Source organism: Pan paniscus, chromosome 8 (genome assembly GCF_029289425.2).
Source record: "Pan paniscus chromosome 8, NHGRI_mPanPan1-v2.0_pri, whole genome shotgun sequence".
NCBI lineage: Eukaryota > Metazoa > Chordata > Mammalia > Primates > Hominidae > Pan > Pan paniscus.
Window position 1 is genome coordinate 100,678,386 of NC_073257.2, and position 24,194 is coordinate 100,702,579.

The 24,194-nt window shown below is 36.3% G+C and overlaps 1 protein-coding gene across 1 annotated transcript; it reads left to right on the plus strand.

The window, feature by feature from the left end:
- Nucleotides 1-4,064: 4,064 nt before the first annotated feature.
- LIPF (lipase F, gastric type) lies at nt 4,065-18,562 on the plus strand. The gene is made up of 10 exons (XM_057298949.2): nt 4,065-4,279; nt 7,070-7,185; nt 7,352-7,469; nt 8,344-8,542; nt 9,624-9,733; nt 11,605-11,741; nt 13,335-13,481; nt 15,335-15,406; nt 15,958-16,029; nt 18,193-18,562. The coding sequence occupies exons 2-10, from the start codon at nt 7,081-7,083 to the stop codon at nt 18,427-18,429; spliced, it is 1,197 nt and encodes a 398-aa protein (XP_057154932.1). The 5' UTR covers nt 4,065-4,279; nt 7,070-7,080; the 3' UTR covers nt 18,430-18,562.
- The last annotated feature ends 5,632 nt before the right edge of the window (nt 18,563-24,194 follow it).

The window sequence follows — 24,194 nt, forward strand, 5'->3', positions numbered from 1 at the left end:
CTTTGTCAGTTCTCTTTAGTGGGAATCTTAGTTCTCTAAGCATTGTAGTGTCTCAGAGCTCAATCTAGGGCCACTTTCTCTTCTCTTTCTAAAATCTCTCCCTGGGTCAGTGGTTCTCAGCACTCAAGAATGGGTCAGAATTAATCTAACGGCTTCTTTTTTAATATTCATGTCCAACTAACACCCTAGGGCTTCTTATTCAATTGATCAGGGCTGGGATTTGGCATCTGTATTTAAAAGTTCCCCAGGGGAATCTAGTACGTAGTCAAAATTGAGAGCTACTTCCCTAAGTGATTTTATCCCATTGCAAGGCTTAGATACCATTTGTGTACTAATTACAGTCACATTTGTTTCCAATACAAATGGTTCCTTAAACTCAATAGTATTATGAAAAATATCTATTTCATATTTTCATCTATGAGTCAAAATATCCAAAATGGATTTCCTGACTTTCTACCTCCCACTCCCATCTGCTCCTTCCTGAGGCTTCCCTGTGTAATTAACCATCCAATCTACCATCCACCCAGTTGGTTAAAGCAGAAACCTATGAATCATTCTTATTTCTCCTTTTTTTCTCCCACCCTGACCTCTCCTGAATCCAACGTTAGTACATTCTATCAGACTAACACCCAGAAGACACCGTGAATCAGCTCTTATTACCTTTTCTGCTACCATTCTGATCAAAGCTGTATCATCTTTCAGCTGAAACACTGCAAAAGCTCCTAACTGCTATTCCTGTTTCCATTCTTTCCTTTCTTTCTTCATCTTTATACAGTCTCCAGGTTGATTTTTAAAAAAACATACAGCATATCACTACCCTGCTTCAAACCCTTCAGTGCATTCTATTCCTCTTAAAATGAATTCAAAGCTCCTTATCATGAGCCTTATGATCTGCACCTGGCTTATTTTCCAACATTACCTTATACCATTCTCACCCTCACTCCCTGTGCCTCAGCCATATCCTGGCCTCTTTTCTGTTCACTGAAGATGACAAGTCATTTCCCACTTCATGCTCTTTGAACTTGGCCTGGAATGCATTTCACTGGCTCTTCACAAGGCTGGTTCCTTCCTGTCATTTAGGTCCCAGTTGCTTCCTTAGAGAAGTCTTCCATGGCTACTTCATCCTAAGTGATCCACCTCTGCTTATTCTCTTTCATATAACTCTGTTTCTTCACAGTGCTTTTCAAGGTCTGTTTAAGATTTTTGTCCCTTTCTTCATTGTTTGTCTCTCTGTACTGTAATATATAAGCTCCTACAGGACAGGAATCTCTTTTGCCTTTTTAATAAGTATTTCTACCTTCTGGAACAGTGTTGAACACGCAATAGGCACTTGATAAATATTTGTTCTCAATGAATGAATGAGGTCTTGAGAAATTAGTAAATTTATTCATAATAAAAATAAAAAGTACCATTTACTGAGCATCTATACTATGCCTTTTGCTAAGTATATTAAGAATTATCTCACTTAATTAATTATCTCATTTAATTTTTAACAACAACAATCTGAGAGGTAGGCAATGTTATCCCAATCATATAAAAGAAGGAAGTGAGAGACTGAAGTTGACATAAATTCATACAGGAAGGAAGTGGTAGTGCAAAAATTTGAGCTTAATCAGTTTAACCCCAGAGCTCATGCTTTTGTGCTTATGCTATTCTTCTCCCTGTCAGAAAAAAAAAGGTAAATAAATTTTCACAGTATATAAAGGGCAGCATCTGCTTATGAACAGGCTGGGGCACTCTTGTGGATCTTGCTATGTTTCTTCAGTGAGGCCAACATGAAACACTATTGATAATACTGTCTTATATTTATGTCCCGAGTTCTTTAAATTTTCTAAAGTATGTGCTATTTTATTAACTTCGTTGGTCTCTACTCATGTGCTAATTTATTATATATAACATATAATATATAAATATATATAATATGTATAATATATATATATTCTATCCACCCTTTCATTCGTTATACACAGTCTAGATAGGAAACAGACAGCTTATATTTAAAGCACAAAAACTGTGAGAAGTGTGGTATGCATGAAGACCTAGGACAACCAGGGGAAGAATGAACTAACTCTGTTGGACAATTCAGAGAAGTCCTCATCATGGAGATGACATTTGAAGTGAAACTTAAATCTTGAATCATGAGTAAAACGTACCAAGCAAAAAAAGGACAATTTGATCTTTGACGAACCTGACACAAGCAATGGGGAAAGGATTCTCTATTTAATTAATGGTGTTGGGAAAACTGGCTAGCCATAGGCAGAAAACTGAAACCAGACCCCTTCCTTATACCTTATACAAAAATTAACTCAAGATGGATTAAAGACTTAAAATAAGACCTAAAACCATAAAAACCCTAGAAGAAAACCTAGGCAATACCATTCAGGACATAGGCATGGGCAAAGACTTCATGTTTAAAACATCAAAAGCAACGGCAGCAAAAGCCAAAATTGACAAATGGGATCTAATTAAACTAAAGAGCTTCTATGCAGCAAACGAAGCTATCATCAGAGTGAACAGGCAACCTAAAGAATGGGAGAAAATTTTTACAATCTATCCATTTGACGAAGGGCTAATATCCAGAATCTACAAGGAACTTAAACAAATTTACAAGAAAAAAACAACCCCATCAAAAAGTGGTTGAAGGATATGAACAGACATTTCTCAAAAGAAGACAGTTATGCCACCAACAAACATATGAAAAAAAAGCTCATCATCACTGGTCATTAGAGAAATGCAAATCAAAACCACAATGAGATACCATCTCACTCCAGTTAGAATGGCGATCATTAAAAAGTCAGGAAATAACAGATGCTGGAGAGGATGTGGAGAAATAGGAATGCTTTTTCACTGTTGGTGGGAGTGTAAATTAGTTCAACCATTGTGGAAGACAGTGTGGCAATTCCTCAAGGATCTAGAACCAGAAATACCATTTGACCCAGCAATCCCATTACTGGGTATATACCCCAAGGATTATAAATCATTCCACTGTAAGGAACACATGCACACATATGTTTATTGCAGCACTATTCACAATAGCAAAGACTTGGAACCAACCCAAATGCCCATCAATAATAGACTGGATAAAGAAAATGTGGCACATATACACCATGGAATACTATGCAGCCATAAAAAAGGATGAGTTCATGTCCTTCACAGGGACATGGATAAAGCTGGAAACCATCATTCTCAGCAAACTAACACAGGAAGAGAAAACCAAACACCGCATGTTCTCATTCATAAGTGGGAGTTGAACAATGAGAACAAATGGACACAGGGAAGGGAACGTCACACACCAGGGCCTGCCAGGGGCTAGGGGACAACGGGAGGGATAGCACTAGGAGAAATACCTAATGTAGATGATGGGTGGATGGGTGCAGCAAACCACCATGGCGCATGTATACTATGCAGCAAACCTGCACATTCCGCACATGTATCCCACGAGCAACAGATGCTCATGATGGTTGTAAAGGATCAACTGTATTTTAAAACATAATTTAATATATACTTTTAATAAACACATTCATATTGTTCAAACTATAACCCATAGATTTTTTTGTTTCCTTTTTTTTAATTTTTATTTTAAGTTTAGGGGTACAAGTGCAGGTTTGTTACATAGGTAAACCTGTGTCCTGGAGATTTGTTGTACAGATTGTTTCATCGTCCAGGTATTAAGCCTAGATTTCTTAGAAGGAAAAAGACACCAAAAGTATGTTCTTAAAGGTCAAGGGCTGGGTTTTGTATGATAGCTAGACCATTATCTGTAGGATTTGAGACCCTGGTCAAAGACCATAATAAAATATTAATCTTTGCTGAACACATTCACTTATCTAACCATCTAGTCAAAATAGCTTATGCGCTGCATTTTTAAAGAATAACAGGTGGCCTTTTGTCATTTTATGCCTCTCTATCTGAGCCAAACTATATAATCATTTGCATTATACCTTTGGCTCAAAAACGTTTATATGTTTAGGCTATCAAGGATTATTTTTAATGGTTCCTAAATCATTTTAATCCTCAGAACTACTTTGGCCAATATTTGTCTTTGTTAAAAGTTAAAGGTGAGCACTCAGTATTATGTGAAAATGAATGCAATATTTAATTTTTAGTTTTGTCCTGTTAACATTAGATGATGCCCAGATAGTAAGTCTTTTTGGTAATGTAATCAGTGGATGAGGAATCTGACCATTGTTGAAGGTTTTGTATATAAGAAGTCAATACAACATTGACCAAAATACTAACCAGCCAGAGAAACAGAATCCTAACTATTTCTGAGGAAACTGTAAGTAGAACTTCTGCTGAACAAAATTGTTATTTGAATTATTAGATTTTTTCTTTATCCCAAGTGATGCATTTTTAAAGGCTTAGATATTTGTTGCATATTCACCTGCATAAATGTATCTGTTTAAATTATGGCTTATTCCTCTAGGATTTGATTTATTTTCTTCTTTTTTTTGTATGGACATGAGATTCTTAATTATGGAATGACAAATTTGTTTATTATTGCAATTAGTGCCTAATGTGAAAGTCTCATAATTTCTTAATTATTGAATTACAAATTTGTTTATTAAGTTCCTAATGTGAAAGTCTAGTCTCTGTGATTCTTCTTTTTGAGAAGGAATAGATCAGTAATCTAGTGACATATAGTTGGCTGTATTAATATGCTATGTTTAATATTTAATATCATCCAAATCAACTGCTGTTGAATTGATCATTATTAATACGATTGTTAAACCTTATAGGCTACTAAAACATTTATTTAAATTATAAACCTTTCAAAACAGAAGTCTAGACCAAATTATATAAATCTCCCTGGGGATGTCCCTATAAAAGCTGGCCCAGGGTCATACTGAAGGAGTATTACAGTGGGGAAGAACATAGCCTTTGGAAATAGACTAGTTTCAAATATGGGCTCCACTACTTTCTATATATTTGGTTGGGCGAGTCCTCTTTTAGCCTTACCTTGCTTATTTGTAAAATGGATAATATAATGCTACCTACTTCATAGAGTTGCTATGAGAATTAAATGAGATAATAGTAATAATAACTATATTTAACTAACATTTATGAGATGCCCAGCATGTTAAGAACTTTACTTTTGTTATCATAATGAATTACCCTAACATAGAGAAATACACTATTACAGGCCCTGTTTTATAGATGAGAACACTGTCTTAGCAAAGACAGTTCATTTCACGTATACCATGTTGAACACACAGTACAGCACATAGTGAGCCCTCTGTATGTGTTAATTACTGGTATTTTCCTAGGACTTGGCAACAAGCATTTTGAGAAATTTATTCTGCCCTTGAACATCTTTGAGCCCATTGAGATGTTCTCCAATGCAAACAGTAGGTTAAGCGTCCTCACTTTACAATGGCAAATCACTTAATGGAGGTCATGTGGGTTCCTGAAATGTTTGATGAAAGCCTCTGGTTTGAATGTCACAACACTACTGGTTAGTCTCTATATATTAGTTTATCTCTTCCTAAAATATCATGGTAAAAACAAGGCTTAGTTAAAAACTGATTTTTTTTTTTTTTTTGAGACGGAGTCTCACACTGTCTCCTGGGCTGGAGTGCAATGGTGCGATCTCCGCTCACTGCAACCTCCGCCTTCTCGGTTCAAGGACTCTTCCGTCTCAGCCTCCCGAGTAGCTGGGATTACAGGCGCGCACACCCGGCTAATTTTTTTGTATTTTTAGTAGAGACGTGGTTTCACCATGTTAGCCAGGATGGCCTCGATCTCCTGACCTCCTGATCCGCCCGCCTCGGCCTCCCAAAGTGCTAGGTTTGCAGGCATGAGCTACCGCGCTCTGTCAAAAACTGATTTTTAAGAGATACCCTTAAATCTAATCCTATACTAAACCAGTGGGCAAACTATTAGACCAGAGGGTCAGATTTAGGCCTTGAGAGTTCTGGTCTGGTTTTACTGTAAATCAGGAACTATGCTATGTGCTCTGCATGAATTACTATAAACCGGTTTTCTTGAAATATTATCAGCAACTGGGAAGTCACCACTTTTCAAAGAATTCCACTTGAATCCAAAGATCCAAATATTACAAATTCTTCACTGTATTCAAGTCAAATATTTCTACATATGATCTCCAAGTATTGCTCCTAACATACAGTTTCTCAATAAATATTTATTGAATAATTTATTTCTGACACACTAAAAATGAAGTGATTTAAAACTGTCCTCTACATGGCTTCCCTTCAACTATTTGAGGACAATATCACTTCTGTATTGAAGCTTTTTCACCAGCTTAATATCTGAAGATTCTCAAACTTATAATCGGTGACTACAACATAGAAGGAAGTTCAGGTGTTGTGGGTCTAATACCAAATATTGTCTATAAGGCTAGGTGTGGTGGCTTATGTCTATAATCCCAGTGCTTTGGGAAGCCCAGGAGGGAAGATACCTTGAGGCCAGGAGTTCGAGACCAGTCTGAGTAATGTAGAAACACCCTATCTCTAAAAAAAAGAAAAAAAATTAGCCAGATGAACACCTGTAGTCCCAGCTACCCTGGAAGCAGACGTGGGAAAATCACATAATAACCTCAAATTAGTAAATGTTTATGGAATAACTATTATAAACAACATTTAAAATCACCATGATGACTTTGAACACACATTATATAGAGATTGGATATAGAGAAGTCAAAGGCCCACACATTCCTCACCCAAATCTGGGCTCTCAAAATAAGCAGGCAAAAGTCTTAAACACAAAGCATAATAAGGACACATTGTTATGCCAATTAGAGGCTTTTTTTTTTTTTGCCAATTAAGATTAATTCAGTATGGCTTGAAACCAAGTGGAAAATGTTCTTAAACAAAAGGAATCAAACAGTGAAAACAAGTTAAGCATTAAAAGCTTAAACATGTTAAGCATTAAAACATGTTAAGCATTAAGTTACCTGTGCTGACATCCACATGTCTCAGTTTATTGCCCAATGGAATATAATCAAACCCAAGCATTCCTCTACTTGGCACAAAGGTAAAATTGGCATAAAATATAAGCATTATGAAAGTATAATGGGTTAACCATGGCACGGGTTATTCTTTTCTTTCAGGCAGGTCCAAAATGTGGCTGCTTTTAACAATGGCAAGTTTGATATCTGTACTGGGGACTACACATGGTTTCTTTGGAAAATTACATCCTGAAAGCCCTGAAGTGACTATGAACATTGTAAGTTACTCTGGGGAAAAACTCTATAAAACTAAAAGATGCTATTATTTAAAATCATAATGAGTTAAAGATTTTATATGACCAATTAAAAATAAACAGTAATATTCATTTATTAGATATATCTAAAAATCAACTAAAATTTAAACTTTTGGGTTTGCTTCCTCAGAGTCAGATGATTACTTATTGGGGATACCCAAATGAAGAATACGAAGTTGTGACTGAAGATGGTTATATTCTTGAAGTCAACAGAATTCCTTATGGGAAGAAAAATTCAGGGAATACAGGTATATATAAGCTTCTTTTCTTCCTTCCTTTCTCTCTTTTTTCCTTTCCTTCTTTCTTCCTCCTTCCCTCTCTCCTTTCTTCCTCCAACTTTTCCTTCTTTTGTTCTTTCCTTTTTCCTCCTTTTATTTCTTGCTAAAAATGTAATGTCTTGCTCATTCTGGAAATGCAAAAATAAGCTATATTTTCAATCTTCAAGGAGATCATCATCAAGCCAATGAAATAGACAAGTAAATGAGTGATTATAATAATATGTGATAAGCTCAAGCTACAACTGTACATAGGATATTAAACTGAAGGTTTTAATAAAATCACCTAACTCAGCTAAGGGAGTCAAGGAAAGCTCACTCTCAGAAACAATAACTGGATGAAGATCTAAGTAAGGATCAGGAAGAGTTAGCCAGGGTGTGTGTTGCAGAGGGGAAGATGGGGAACCAATTCAAGGCTCATTTCCTAAACACATACAGGCTAATTTTCACTAGTACTATTAAAAATTTACCTTTTACTCATTGTAGAAATGTTATGAAGTACAAAAAGAAAAAAAAAGATTACTCGTAATTTTACCACTTACAGTTTACCAAATTTAACATTGTGCTGAATTAGCTGAGAATATAATTTTTTCAATAGTTTTATTGAGATGTAACTGGCATATAATAAGCTGCTCATATTTAAGGTGTGCAGTTTCATAAGTTTTGGCATCTGAGAAATCAACTCCCTGAGAAATCATCACCACAATTAAGATAAGATATTCAAAAATAATCAACTCAATCAGGCAAATGTATTTAGTGCTAGTCATATGGAAGACTGTTTCTAGCCTCACATTTATCCTAGAATAAGGAATACATTTATAAAGTTTATAAACATTTTCTTCCTTAGGCCAGAGACCTGTTGTGTTTTTGCAGCATGGTTTGCTTGCATCAGCCACAAACTGGATTTCCAACCTGCCGAACAACAGCCTTGCCTTCATTCTGGCAGATGCTGGTTATGATGTGTGGCTGGGCAACAGCAGAGGAAACACCTGGGCTAGAAGAAACTTGTACTATTCACCAGATTCAGTTGAATTCTGGGCTTTCAGGTAAACAAAAGGGACAATTAAAAATAAACACTGGGCTTTAAAAGCATAGGCATTTGCCCCTTCTAATCCAGTCCCATTTTAACAAATTACACTCCAAGTAGGAGGATAAACAAGTCATTTTCATTCTAATCCATTTTTGGATTCTTCCATGTACCTCATTCCTAGGATAGCTTTTCCTTCAAACTTTCTGTGATCTCAGGAGTCTCCATTAGGGATTCCCTGAAAGTGATTTTCCAAATGGAATGAACAATATGGCTGAAGCAAGGAAACTCACAGCCCCTGGAAAATTCCAAAGGAATGTCCATATGGATTCAAGAGAGAAGTAAAAACCCATTTGGGGGTAGGAGAACAGCAATCTGAATCATCATTAATAGGAGGGGTGGGGAGAGTGAAATTCAGATATCATGGAGAGATTATCATGGGCTTCTCTCACTGGTCTTCTTGTGCCTTATTCCTGGAAATTACTGATGGAGGTAGAGAACAGAACAAAACCTGGCTGCTGATGCTAAGGCATGAAAGTGTTCCAAGAGTCCTAGGAGCTGAAAGGAAACCTATGTGTCCCAGGTGTAGCGGGAAAAGGGAAAATGACATGAGTGAAGACTGAGGTGCAGATGGGGCAGTAGTGGTGATAGTGAGAGCCTTGGGCCTCATTCTGAGTGCACTGAGAAGTTTTAAAAAGAGGAGTGGCATAATACAGTTTTCATTTTCAAAATATCATGTTGGCTGATTTGGGAAAAATAAAATAGAGAAAGATAGGATTTATATTAAATGACATGGAACACAGCATACACATTATTATTAAATCTGACATTTCATTTCAGGGATAGAAATAATTCCCACCTACAGATACTATCTTGTTTGGATTCAATTGTGGCTGCAATGCTGCGCTTCAGAAATGATGTCAGTTGTTTATAAGAAGTTGCCCCAAAGGGCACCTGACATCCACTGATGGTCTATAAGCATCAATGTTTAGAGAATCCAGTTTTCTGTATCCCAAAGGGATCATTAGCTATAAATGCTTGAATTTTAGAAACAATAGCAAGGAAATGTATTCACTTTCATTTCGTCTTTTTCCTTTCAGCTTTGATGAAATGGCTAAATATGACCTTCCAGCCACAATCGACTTCATTGTAAAGAAAACTGGACAGAAGCAGCTACACTATGTTGGCCATTCCCAGGGCACCACCATTGGTAAGTAATGGCAGTCAAGGCCAAGTGGTTTACTTCTCATAAACACTTTCCCAGTGGTTATGGTAGGCATGTTAGCAACCACACTAATTGCTTTCCATTCATTTAATGCCTCCAACAACACAATGACATAAGGACAATTATAATTCCTATTATATGGGAAAACAAAACAACGGTATACAGTTCGTGCAAGGTTACATGGATTATTACCAATAGGGTAGCTCAGGCAGTCTGACTCCCAAGCACATACTCTGAAGCATTATACCATACAGCCACTGACCTAAGTTTATTCTATTCATTTGACCATATTTATGGGGCAGGCTCCTATGATGTATCAAAAGAATACAGAAATAAATAAAATAGATGGAAACTTCTGCCTTTGTACCATTTATACTCTAGAGATAGGAGGCAGAGAAAATAAAAAAGGTTAAAAAGTAAAATGTAATATATTTTAGATAATGCTAAAGCTATGGAGAGAAAATAACCCAGGGAATTACATTAGAGAGCACCAGAGGGGTTCACAGAAATTGTAGATTGGTAACACAAGCACTCTTTGGGTAAAGTCATGATGAAGGTCAGAGAGTGAGTCATGTGCCTACCCAGTAGGCATCAGATGTTCCAGGAAGAGAGAATAGCAAGTGAGAAGAATCTGAAGCTGGAGCACACCTAGTTTGTTCAAGAACAGCAGTGAGGCTATGCCTTGTGTGGATGAATCAAATTGAGAAAGAGACAGAGAGAGTGAGAGATGAGATCACAGATGTTGGGGAGGAAAGACTGTTCAGGGCTCTTTGGCTGTTGTAGGGATTTTAGCTTTCACTCTGATAAAAAAAGAAAACTGCAGAATAATTTTGAATCGAAGAGTTACATGATTCATAACAGGATCCCTTTTGTTGCCAGGGGCAAAGAGGCAGGAGCAGAGAACCAATTAGAGGACACTTATAGTACCCATGCGGGAGATGGTGGTGACCTGGATGAAGGGTGTTCTTGGAAAAACCATTCTTCCACAAATAGAACCAGACTACATATTATATAGTTGTCTATATCTGAAAGGGTTTTTTTTAGGCCATTCTTGAGTCTCATCTATATGTCATTATTGACAGTGGGAGGGCCTTGCCTATGTAGCTATACTGCAGCGTTAAACTTGATAACTACTTGATCACATCCTCATCTGCCAGTATACTACTGCTTACAAAATTAATTCATTACTGAATGTATTTACTATGTATAGATATTTGAATTCTCTTGGGTCCTTATTTATCAAGCATTTACTATGTGCCAAGAATCATGATAAATTCTTTCTTTACATGATTTACTTCCTTTAGTTCCTAACAACCTAATGAAGCACTCACCACTATCCTTGTATTTCAGATAGGGAAACAGTGGTTCTTAGAGATTAGGTGGCTTGTCCAAGGTCACAAAGCTAATAAACCACAGAGCCAGGATTCAAATTGAGTTTGGTCATATTTAAATTTCTACTCTTAACCTTTCCACTTATATACTCTACTCATATTAAGTGTTAATTAATTATCTCATTGTAATGAGATACATTTAAATTCATAAAAAATATAAATTCATAAAAAAAATTTTTTTGTAACCATATGAGTATCCTAAATTTGGTCTATTTTCTAAGGTCAGATAAAGTTTTATGATAACTTTTAAAACGTTCCAGCCTCATGTCCCCATAGAAAAATCTATGAAAATAAAACAAATATACCAAAATCTAATCACTGAGCCAGCATAGATGCTAATTTCTCAGGCTGTCTCAAACACCATCCTTAGTAAGTCCAAAATAATGTCACACTTATAAAAACAAACAAAACAACAACAACAACACACACACACACCTTTTTCACCAGTTCCTTGTTCTTTTTCAGGTTTTATTGCCTTTTCCACCAATCCCAGCCTGGCTAAAAGAATCAAAACCTTCTATGCTCTAGCTCCTGTTGCCACTGTGAAGTATACAAAAAGCCTTATAAACAAACTTAGATTTGTTCCTCAATCCCTCTTCAAGGTATGCAATTCTCTTTAATTAAGTGAATCTAAGACCCTCGATTGCCCATGGATTTTAAAGTTATAAAAAGAGAACAGAGTTATAAAAAGAGAACAATCATTTTTATATCCAAAAATGGAGCTGTTCGCATCTGTATTATTTCTTCCATAGCACTGACCATGTTTGAATCTCCTTACAGCCTGTGAGATCCCCCTTTCTTTCTTTGTTCTTCATGTGGGTCAGCAATGCCTGGGAGTAGTTTTGCTTTTTCACAGATGGTTTGTTTATTAAGCACTCTACACAGTTGTGTCAAGGCTGTGATTCCACTCCAGGAGAAGGGAAGATGAAATAAAAACAAAACAAAATAGTCAAATGAGAAGACTAACCCACTTGGGCCAGAGAGACTGGAAAGAGGAGGGAAAGGAAGGGAAGGGAAAGGGAGAAAAGGGGGAAATAAATCAGTGATTGAGTGAGGCAAACACCTTGAGATCTCTCATGGCTTTCCTTTTTGGCTTTCCTAAGAGCTCCTTCATCTTTAAATGGGCGATCTCATAAGTCAGTGGTGTGGCTTTCAATAAATTATAAATATTAAGTGCCTTATGCAGTAGGCACACATGTTATGGAATTAATCGTTTTGTTTGACAATGCTTAATACCCTAATTCTCTCACCCAGTAAAACCAACACACACACACACACACACACACACACACACACACTCTTTCCTTTAGGAGAATGGTTTAGCCTCAGGTTATAAAATATAAGGATTCCATTTCCTTCTATGGTTTTGTACTATTCATCTCTTTTCATTCTGTATTAATATGTATGTCTAAAGCCTAAGAGAACTTACCTATAGGCAAACTACATTTGGAAAACTTTTATTAAAATCTAAAATTTTGTGATGACCCAGAAATAGTTATTGGCTACATTGATTGAGAACTTATTTCCTACTCATACTCAGATTTTCTGATAGGCAATGCAGACGTAGATTAAAATTTAGAAAAGCAATAGACCTCAAGTTAGAGGCTTGGGTAAGGATTCTAGGTATAATCGAGCTCTACTTAGCCCAAGACCCTAACTCATGTTAACCTCATGTTTCCTCGTGTATAAAATAGAGATGACAAAATATCTGCCTTCCTCAAAGAGAGTTGGGGCAAACTCTTTCAATTCTTATACTGAGCCTCATTGCCTCCGTAAAGGCTTTGCTGAAAATATGGCCAAGTCACCATTTCTCCTCCCAAACTTTTCACAATTTATTGCTGAAATCTCACATCTTGGCACTTCATTATGACAGTCTGCCATGTGTTTTTAAGATTTTATCCCACAACTCCTATCACCCCAACTAGATTGTAACTCTTTGTGTCTTATACTTCCTCTCAGCAGCCAGTACAGTTCTCAGTGCCACAATAGATACCCAGTATTGATATCTGTGCTGCCCATTTCACAACTTTATTAGGGAATTAACTAAATAAAGTATTGGAAATTCCTAAAACAACATGTAAGAATAAGAATACATCATCATCCTCATCACACATGTATAAGTAGATTAGATAAACTAGTGAGTCTTTTCTGCAGCTTGATTGCTACAACCCTCTAATAGTGCCTTTATTTTCCAGATTATATTTGGTGACAAAATATTCTACCCACACAACTTCTTTGATCAATTTCTTGCTACTGAAGTGTGCTCCCGTGAGACACTGAATCTCCTTTGCAGCAATGCCTTATTTATAATTTGTGGATTTGACAGTAAGAACTTTAACACGGTTAGTATGCATTTCAATTTCTATATTTTGAGCAACATCTTTGATTACTTGTTTCATTGCCACTTAGTAGTGGTACTTTATGAGAACAAGGAGTAGGTTCAGAACTGCGATATCCTGATAAACATGAGAGAAATCACAAATCATTGCTCCCAATTTCATCACTTCCAGCATCCTTCCATCACCCCAGTTGCCCCTAAACCAAATAAACAACATGAAGAAAAAAAACAATTCACTACTCACTTATGACCAACTAAATACTAGGTGTTACATTTAAATTCTGTAAGAGAAAGGACTGAACCATATATTTTAGCAGGCTCCTTTGTGAGAAAAATGTCTAGATATTGAATAAATGTTTTCAATAAATATTTCTAATGCTGACAGTCATTTTGATAAATCTTACAGACTATATTTCTGAGCAACTAATTATGTAAGACTTTGCCCATATTCTTTTTTTGAGATAGAGTCTCGCTTTGTCACCCAGGCTGGAGTGCAGTGGCGCGATCTCAGCTCATAGCAAGCTCCGCCTCTTGGGTTCACGCCATTCTCCTGCCTCAGCCTCCCGAGTAGCTGGAACTACAGGCGCCCGCCACCACGCCTGGCTAATTTTTTGTATTTTTAGTACAGTCGGGGTTTCATCGCGTTAGCCAGGATGGTCTCAATCTCCTGACCTCATGATCCACACGCCTCAGCTTCCCAAAGTGCTGGGATTACAGGCGTGAGCCACCACGCCCGGCTGACTTTGCCCATATTCGTTATCTACCTTTTCATTCACTTTGTATTGAGTTGGAGTTTCAAAACATACGGACAAAATACACTATCATAGTTAAGAGTATGGATTTAGATCAGTTTAAATTCAAACCGTACATTTGGAACTGACTTAAACGTCTCTGTCTTGATTTCCTCATCCACAAAATGGGTTATTGTGAAGATCAAATGAGCTAGTATGTTTAAAGCATATAGAACATTGTACAAAGCATATAGCACATAGTAATAGCATATAAGGTTTTCTACTACTATTCATAGACAACTATCTCCCCTCCAAATTGTCACTTTAGTTATATACCCTTGAACACCTAAGAAAATTACATCTATTGATAAGAAGGTATAATTCTATGAAGTGTTGTGGTTACTTGTCATTCCATATGTGGAGTTTAACAGAGAGTAGCCTGTCCTCATCACACGAACAAAAGGCAGAACAAATTACTGTATTCCATTAGTGAGAGTCTTTTAAGAAAAATAATAGTAAAATAAGACAAAGGAAACAAAGGAAATTAGAGATTTCATCCTCTGCGTAATAATTTGCAGAAGACCATCTTCAGTCTCCAATAAAGATGGCCAATTTGTTTCACTCTGGCCACAGTCCGCTATATTAATGGCATTAAGAGTCACTATGAAGTGGCCCTCTGCAACTGGAGAAAGGAACTTCAGTTTGTTGCTTGGGGTTCTGCAAAGCAAGAGGCCTGTGTGTGAATATTTAACCTACAGCACTCTAGCACTGGGTAGAGAAGCATAAAAGCTGAGAATTTAGACTCAGAGACCCAAATTAAAGTATCTGGCTCCATTCTGTGTGGATCTTGGACATTTCTTTAAACTTCTTTGTGTCCCAATTTTCATTTTGATAAAATGGAACTAATAAGTTCTCCTCATTAGGCAGCTACAAATTAAATGGGTTAACACATGCAATTGCACTTTGCAAATTCTGAAGTGACATACAAATGTGTTGTTCATATCCTTCCAGTAAATGCTACCTTTAAACACTTGACCTGAATCAGAAAACATAAATCTTTACTGTTTTTAAGAAACTGAGTATGTGTCTTAGTATGTATATAATATGTGTGTCTGTTGATTTCTAGAGTCGCTTGGATGTGTATCTATCACATAATCCAGCAGGAACTTCTGTTCAAAACATGTTCCATTGGTCCCAGGTATTCTTTTCCAAATGCTGTTAAAATTTATTTTGTGGGTCTCAACCCTTTTCACTTTACCTAAACACATTCTTAAAATATCCTGCTGAGTACACCTGGAAGGTAATTTTTCTGGCACTGACTACCATACAAAAATAACTATGAATTTATTTCAAAGAAGAAAATGCTTTTTATTTTATTTTATTATTATTATACTTTAAGTTTTAAGGTACATGTGCACAACGTGCAGGTTTGTTACATATGTATACATGTGCCGTGTTGGTGTGCTGCACCCACTAACTCGTCATTTAGCATTAGGTATATCTCCTAATGCTATCCCTCCCCCCAGCAAATGCTTTTTATGACTTGGCATGCAAGAAAAATTATTTTGAGTGAAGCTGCATTTAAACTTACATAAATACCTTGTCCTAGATTATTAATAATCTCTTGGAATGAGAAAAATGTTTCTTAATAATTGTTTAAATTGAAAATAAACTGCTTGGAAATGTTTGAATTTTATTTTTCACAATATAATAATTTTTATTTGTTTGCTTTTAATTTCTCTATGTTAGGCTGTTAAGTCTGGGAAATTCCAAGCTTATGACTGGGGAAGCCCAGTTCAGAATAGGATGCACTATGATCAGGTAAGCTTCTTAAAGCTGGAATTATTCACATTTTGAACAACAATACTAACTATTTAAATGTTAAAGAAGAAATTATGTTAACTGCGCATCTGTTTTCCAAAGGAATGTTGATGTGCTGTCTCTCATTCTCCCACATGACTATGCATTCCTGCTCTGGTGGCTATGCTCATTTAAAGAGGTTTACAAAGCTGCCCTCAAAGTACTACACCCCTGTGTGTGAGAGACTTCCCAGGACTTACCACTACCCATTGCCATTACACAGACCTGTCCCATATCCCAGATCCCCAGCACACTGTCCTCTCCTTTCTGAAGTACTAATACCTGATATAATAAGCTAATAATTCTAACTGTTCATGGAATTTCTGGTCTTCTTAAACAATACCCTTCCCTTTGTTGACAGCCAGAGGAATGATTTCAATGGGATATATTCCCAAATAGAAGAAAAAGATGCTGTGCTTGCAGGTCAAGGCTGGAAATATTTTACAATAGGCAGAGGCCTTTGGCATAGGCAGACATATTAAGCAGTCCTCACACTTGCTGTAATAAGAATCCAGACTTTGGAGTTTATCTTATCTGCAGTCAATATGAGTTTGGGCAGTCATTTCTTCATCTCTCCACCCAGGCTCAGGAAGTTGTTGACAGGATTTAGTGCTATAATATCTATAAGCTCTTAGCTCAGGGTAAGCTCTCGGGTTATCACTGACTATTTTTGAACAAGGGAAGCACCCTATAGTATTTTGTAACCTTCTCTTCTTCCTTTTCACCACATCCAATTTTTCCATCCAAGTAGTAGCTGAACAACTCTACTAATTTTCATTTGTTTCCACGACTTAAAATTTAGAAGGAATTTATATGTTTTAACAACAATGTCCTACGTGTAGAGAAGGTGCCCCCCAACCTTGATTTTGCATTTTTGATATCTTTAAAGTTTTCAGAATAGCATGAGATCAAACTTTTGTTGAAAACATTTTTTCCTCCACCATCACTTTCTCAAATCTCCAAAACACACAGGCTTGCTTTGAGTCTCTCTTTCTACTGGACTCTAATACTCATAATCAGAGGACTTCATCTTAGAGGAACAAGAAACCCAGTCCCCAAGTCCACCCTTCTTCCAACTAAACCAATAATATACCAGGTTGGTCTTTAACTAACTGAAGCAATGACACTAATTTAAGAGCCAGGGCCAGCATCTAGAAAACTCTTTGAATAATAGGATGTAAGTAAAATAAACTGGGTTTATAATTATGAATATTCTCCACACACTACCTTTTCTCTAATATTTAGGAAATATAATAGAAATCATGAAAATATTAGGGAAAATTACATATCATAAAATATTTTGCTATGGCAAGTTGGCTATTACACAAAATGTGAGAATACAGAAACTTTTAGTATATTGGATTACTATTCTTGAAACTATGATCTAAAAAAATCTAACAAAATTCTCTCTGGGCAGCAAGAAAATTTGAGATAATTCTCTTATTCCTTTTTCTGCTTTGTAAACCTCTTTAAAATCTATGTGTGAATTGTGATTTTCGAGAAACAGGACATGGGGATGATAATACCCTTTCTCAGAATTTGAAGCAACATTTTGTAAATACTCAGGTAAGTATTCAACAATTACAGCTCCATAACTGAAACAACTGACCTATCCCCTGACCATAACTGGGAAGTCAATACAAAGCCAAATAAATGACTCAGGACATTTTGAGATCATATTTTAGAGTGTTTGGGTAGAAACAACCTATTAACAATTAGAATCTAATCAAATCCATTTCCCTTAGCTTGAGTTGCAATCTATGTTCTTAATTTGTAAGACTTACTGTCCAAAGCCTTGCTATTCAGAGCATGGTTTGGAGCCAATGGCATCAGCATCACCTATGAATGCAGAATCTCAGGCTGTTCCCCAGATCTACTGAAACAGAATTTTTACTTCAACAAGATCTTCAGGTGATTCACAGGCCCATTAGAATTTGACAAGCACTTATCTAAAACATATTGCATTCACTTTGCTCTGTGGATAAAGGTGGTTTTCTCTGTGCAATCATTGCTAGAATTCACTTATAAAACCGCCAGTTAATGTTATACACTCTACTTGAATAGTAAGTACTGGGTTTAAAGTGTGGTTACCTAAACTCTGGTTCTTTCTCTTGTGTTTTCTAGTCCCAACCTCCCTACTACAATGTGACAGCCATGAATGTACCAATTGCAGTGTGGAACGGTGGCAAGGACCTGTTGGCTGACCCCCAAGATGTTGGCCTTTTGCTTCCAAAACTCCCCAATCTTATTTACCACAAGGAGATTCCTTTTTACAATCACTTGGACTTTATCTGGGCAATGGACGCCCCTCAAGAAGTTTACAATGACATTGTTTCTATGATATCAGAAGATAAAAAGTAGTTCTGGATTTAAAGAATTATCCATTTGTTTTTCCAAAATACTTTATTCTCTCATACATAGTATTTTCGTAATGTTTGACATGCAGTGCTTCTTTCTGTAATTTTGACTTTAGAAATATATTGGCATCAACAAACTTCCATTTGTCATTTTGAATTTTTTTAATTTAAAGAAATTTGATTTTTCACCTGGAAATTTATCTAGAAATACTTGAGAGAATATATTTCTGGGGAGGTGAAACTTCTCATTCTCCCATTCAGTTTCTCTTCTGAACTCACTTATATATGAGCTGTGAGCCACAAGTGTTACTAAAGGACAGTGTTGGCTTCATATTCACTCTGCTTATGTACACTTGATACTGAGTATATTGCTTTCTATTGTTGATGAAGCTAAGTCTTTCCATCTGTGTAGTGGGGCCTATCACTTGCTATTTTGCATATTTAACCCCATGGAAAGGCCAATTGGGATATAAACTGAATCAACTCACTTTCACTTCCTAGGGAGTGGAGAGCAAGGGTAGTTTGGGAAGCAGCAGATGAAGTCAACCCTGAGTCAGGAATTTGGGAAGAAAAGGGTATGCTCTATTATTATTATTATTATTGTTCTGCCCTCATGTTTTTGGGTCTTGACCACCAAATAGGCACCAACTAACCAAACTATTTTTGAAATCTCTGCCACAGTGCTGGAAACCACAGGATCCAGAAACATCCCCATTGATATATCAATTAGGATGTACAACTGCCATCAGTAACAACAACAAAAAAAGGCTCACCCAAACTTTCAAAATTTCTAAACACACACAGCCTTACCTTGGAAATTTTATTAACCCCACAAATTTGTGACCTCTTATTTTATGCAATTAAGTTATTCAGATCACACCTATTATGCTATGTTATGGTTTGATGTATAAAATATAAATGAGATAAGGAATATCTTGTACCCAGCATAGTGTATAAAACATAGTGAGTATTCACAAAAACCTGTTAACTATGTTTATTATATTGTCACATCCCTCAACCTTTGTTAGGAAGCCCCAAACTTAATTTGTTTTAAGCAAGAAATTGCTAAAAGAAGATAACTTGGGAGACTTTATTTCAATATTTCAGTGAACTTTGTTGTTAGACTTTACTAAACTGACATGAACATGTCGGTGACTAGTTACAAATGTTCATGGTGGTGGAAGCAGTTGAGGACTCAGATGTTTTATCAACTCTACTTCCTCGAGAAAAGAACAATCATTAGATTCTTGCAGTCTCCTATGCTATTCCAGCTAACTGCCTTTCTTTTAGTCGGTACTCAGCAGATACAGGCAGTTTTGGTTTGGATTTTGAACACAATTAAATACTATCTTATTGCTCCTACAGCAGCTTTGCTATCTCCCATTTGTTAATTTGAACTGTCAATTTATCAGCTAATTTTCAAGAGTTTATTTCTATCTGCCTGCTGTAATCACAATTTTCAAGTGTTTATTTCTATCTGCCTGCTGTAATCACTCCTTGGGCAACCTCCTGCCACGTCAAACTCAATCATTTCAAACTCAAATTCATCATCCCCACATCTCTGAGCCAAATAAGTGTCAAGTTAATGAAGTTCTCCCAGTAACCAGGGAGTGAGACTCTGGAATCAACTTTGAATACCGCCTCTCCTCTAGTTATCCTTTCGCTTTGTAAAATAGAAACTGTTAAACATAGATAATTTTAGACAGAACAGTTTAATAATCCCCTTTGTATGCATTACTCGGTTTCAACTATTATCAATACATAGCCTTGTTTCATAATCTGGTTTTATCTGTATCTCTAGCCACTTCTCTCATCTTAATTTGAAGCAAATCTCAAGCATCACACATTTCATCCATGAGGATTTCAGGATGAATTGCTAAAAGATAAAGTCTCTGTTTTAACATAATAATACTGTTCTTACATCTAAAATTTTAAAAATATCTAGCCAGTGCTCAAATTTCCAATTCTTTCATTAATAATGTTTATTTATGAAATGTTTTATAGTTTGTTTAGATTAAAATTCAAATAAGGCCTTTATCTTTTATTACTTGACGTTGTCTCATGTTTCTTTAGATATACAGGTCCATTTGCCCTTGCCCTTTTTTTTTTTTTTTTCTTGAGACGGAGTCTTGCTCTGTCACCCAGGTTGGAGTGCAGTGGCATGATCTCAGCTCACTGCAACCTTTGCCTCTGGGGTTCAAAGGATTCTCCCGCCTCAGCCTCCCCAGTAGCTGGGATTACAGGCGCACACCACCATGCCCAGCTAATTTTGTATTTTTAGTAGAGATGTGGTTTCACCATGTTGGCCAGGCTGGTCTCAAAATCTTGACCTTGTGATCCACCCGCCTCAGCCTCCCAGAGTGCTGGGATTACAGGCGTGAGTTAGTACACCTGGCCTTGTTGTTGTTTTTGTTGTTGAAGAAACTGTAGTTTGTGTTGTAGTTTCATACCATAGGAATTTTGCTGATTATATTCCACATCCCTCGCCTTTCATATTTCCTGTGACTCAAGCGTTCTTAACCTCAACACTATTGATATTTTTGGTAAGGTCATTTTTTCCCTAATTGAATACTCTTTTAAAATTATTTTTATAGATTCAGGGAGTACAAGTGCAGTTCTGTTACGTGGATATATTATGTAGCAGTGAAGTCTGAGCTTTTAGTGCACCCATCACCCAAATAGTGAACTTTGTACCCAATAGGTGATTTTTCAACCTTCAAGGTAATTTTTTTATTATTGGAGTTGTCCTGAGTATTGGAGGATGTTTAGCAGTATCTCTAGCTAGATCCCAGCAGCACACACATCCCAAGTTGTAACAGTCAACTATGTCTCCTGACATTGCCAAATATCATCTTGGTGGCAAAATGCCCACCCTACTAAGTTAAGAACCAGTACTGTAAATTATGACCTTAATAAGATTAAGATTTTTTTAAAAAAATATTTTATAGACCGTATGGTGTTCTTCCATAATGAGGCTGACAATGCACAGCTGTTTCTCTTTTTTAGAATGTCAGAGACTACTGCTTTTCAATACACAAACCCAAGAGTTAATTAGGAGATTAAAAATGGTGGCATTCCAATTTGATCAGTTCTTCGTTTATTAACTGAATACTTCCATAAAGAGGAATTGTTGTCACATATATTTAAGTTATCCAAAATCCATGATTCTTTCCCTTTATTTATGAATTTCCACAATTGGTTTTTCTTCATTTAGTATTATAATAAATATATGGTTCTATGCATATTTGATGTTTCAAATCTGTAAGGATTATTATCCTTACTGATATTAAAATTATACCCTCTGTTTCTTGTGAGAGCTTCTATAAGTTGGCTCCAAAGTTCTTTTACCAAACCTGTCATCCTGAATGTTTGCTGCTTCTGCTCAATTATTTCCCTAAGAGGTCCCGATTCCTTTTTAATGTGGAATTTTACAAGATCATATTCTATAAGTGAGGATGATCATTGTTATTAGGTCATTATTTGTAGGACTTTTCAATGCAGAGACCTAGGAAATTTTTTTGAGATAAGATATGCCAGTACTTCATATTTATTTATTTGTCAGTTAAAAAAAAACCTCAGCTCTTCATCTCCTTCTCCATCATGATAGCTGTCAACACACAATGTTTGAACTGTTAAAGTAGCATCTTAAATGGTCTACCTTTCTCTTGCCTCTGCTTAACATTCCAAATTCATTCCTAAAATCCTCTTCATTGTTCCACCTAAGTTCAAATTGGTCAACCTACCATGTAAAATCCTCATAAAGCTGGTTACTTACATATACTATCCCTTTTCCAACTACCTTAACTAGTAGCCGCCCTTCCAGTCAAGTTTTCTCTTTATTATGCCTCAAATACACCTCTAAACTTGTATCATCATATTGGTGTTCACGTTTCCCTCCAAAATTCTGTCTAACACTGTCTTGAGGCTGCAGGTAGTTTTCTATGCTTTTGTGCATAACTCACATGAAAACCAATACATATGAACTGAGAACCGTGTTGCAATCTAAAACCCACTAGAAATAACATGACTCATATTTTTAAAAATCATGGTATTTTAGAATTTGAAGAGATCTAAGCAATTATCTAGTCTAATCCTATTATTTTCCAAGTGAGGATATTAAAGTTAATAGAAGTTCAGCACTTTGATAAAGGTCATACAGTTGGCAGTGTTAGAGATGGAATCAACATCTCCTAATCCAAGTAGTCTTCTCCTTTTGCTGCACAAGGCTGATATGAAAAGCTCTGTTACAGTGTCAGATATTTCCAGAGTTGTCTGCGGGAGAAAATGGAAGGGGCATTGCTAAGGGTTTTAGCAAGTATTATTCAGGGTAATACTGAGTATCTCAGCTTCTAGAGTGTACACAGAAATCTGGTGAAAGAAAAATGCCAGTTGAATGTAAGCTTTCTCTGAAAGTGTGAGAGAAAGTGAGAAGTAGCAGTTAGATATTAGAAGGAAAAAGCAGGAATGGAGGCAAGAAGGAGGTAAAGAAAGGAAGATATTAGAAGACATAGAAAGGGACTTGAGCTTCCAGGTGCAAACATTACTTGCATATCTCAGTTGGCCATTATCCTAGCCCTACTGGAAAAATTCTAAAAGCTATATATAATCTAAGCCAAACCAGAAAAAGTATTTAAAGCATACAAGGAGGATGCCACTCTAGAATTTTCTTTTGAAAGTAACATTCTGAAAAACAAATAAAAATACAGATGAGGCCAGGTGTGGTGGCTCACGCTTGTAATCCCAGAACTTTGGGAGGCTGAGGTGGGTGGATCACCTGAGATCAAGAGTTTGAGATCAGCCTGGCCAACGTGGTAAAACCCTATCTCTACTAAAAATACAAAAATTAGTAGGGTGTGGTGGCACATGCCTGTAATCCTAGCTACTTGGGAGGCTGAGGCATGAGAATCACTTGAACCCAGGAGGCAGATGTTGCAGTGAGCCAAGATGGTGCCACAGCACTCCAGCCTGGGCAACAGAGACTGTGTCTCTAAATAAATAAATAAATAAATAAATAAATAAATAAATAAAAATAAAAATACAGATGAGATTAACTATTTGCTGAAATAACCCACCCTGCGAAGTAGTTTACAAGTGGGTTGCTGATGATAACCGTGAGTCCAAAATTTCAAGGATTTTAAATTATCACTAAAATAAACTATTAAACAATGCAAAGTATCATAACAAGGTAATCCCATAATAAAATCTATAGTATGTATGGGTAAATGAAAGCCTAAAACAGAGTATTCTAGCCAGTGTGAAGGTGGAGAAGAATACATACATTTTCAAGCAACCCGTTTAACAAAATTGTTATAAACACGGAGAGTCAGAGTGACCTGGATTCGAGTTCCTGGCAAGCCATTTAATAAATGGGAAAAGTTATTAACTTCATGAGCTTTAATTTCCTTCATTGAAAATAGTGAGTGTATACCTCCCAGAGTTGTGAGGATTTTTGTGTTTATTTCTTGAACAAATATCTATTGAATGGCTTCTTTATATTGAGCATTTTAATATAATTAGCGCATGATCCATGGTATTGCTTAATTAATATTACCCACCATTATTGGTTTTATAACTGCAAGGTATTACTTATTAGGATTATTATTCCTTTGCTCTTACATATTAGACAATCTTCTTATAACTTATAGGCTATTATAAGTTATTATAACTTATAGTAGGTGAGTCAAGATAGACTCATCTACTAAGTGGGAAATTGGTAGAGCAGCCTATATAAGTATCTGATTACAGAACAATGGATAATTTCTCCGCTCA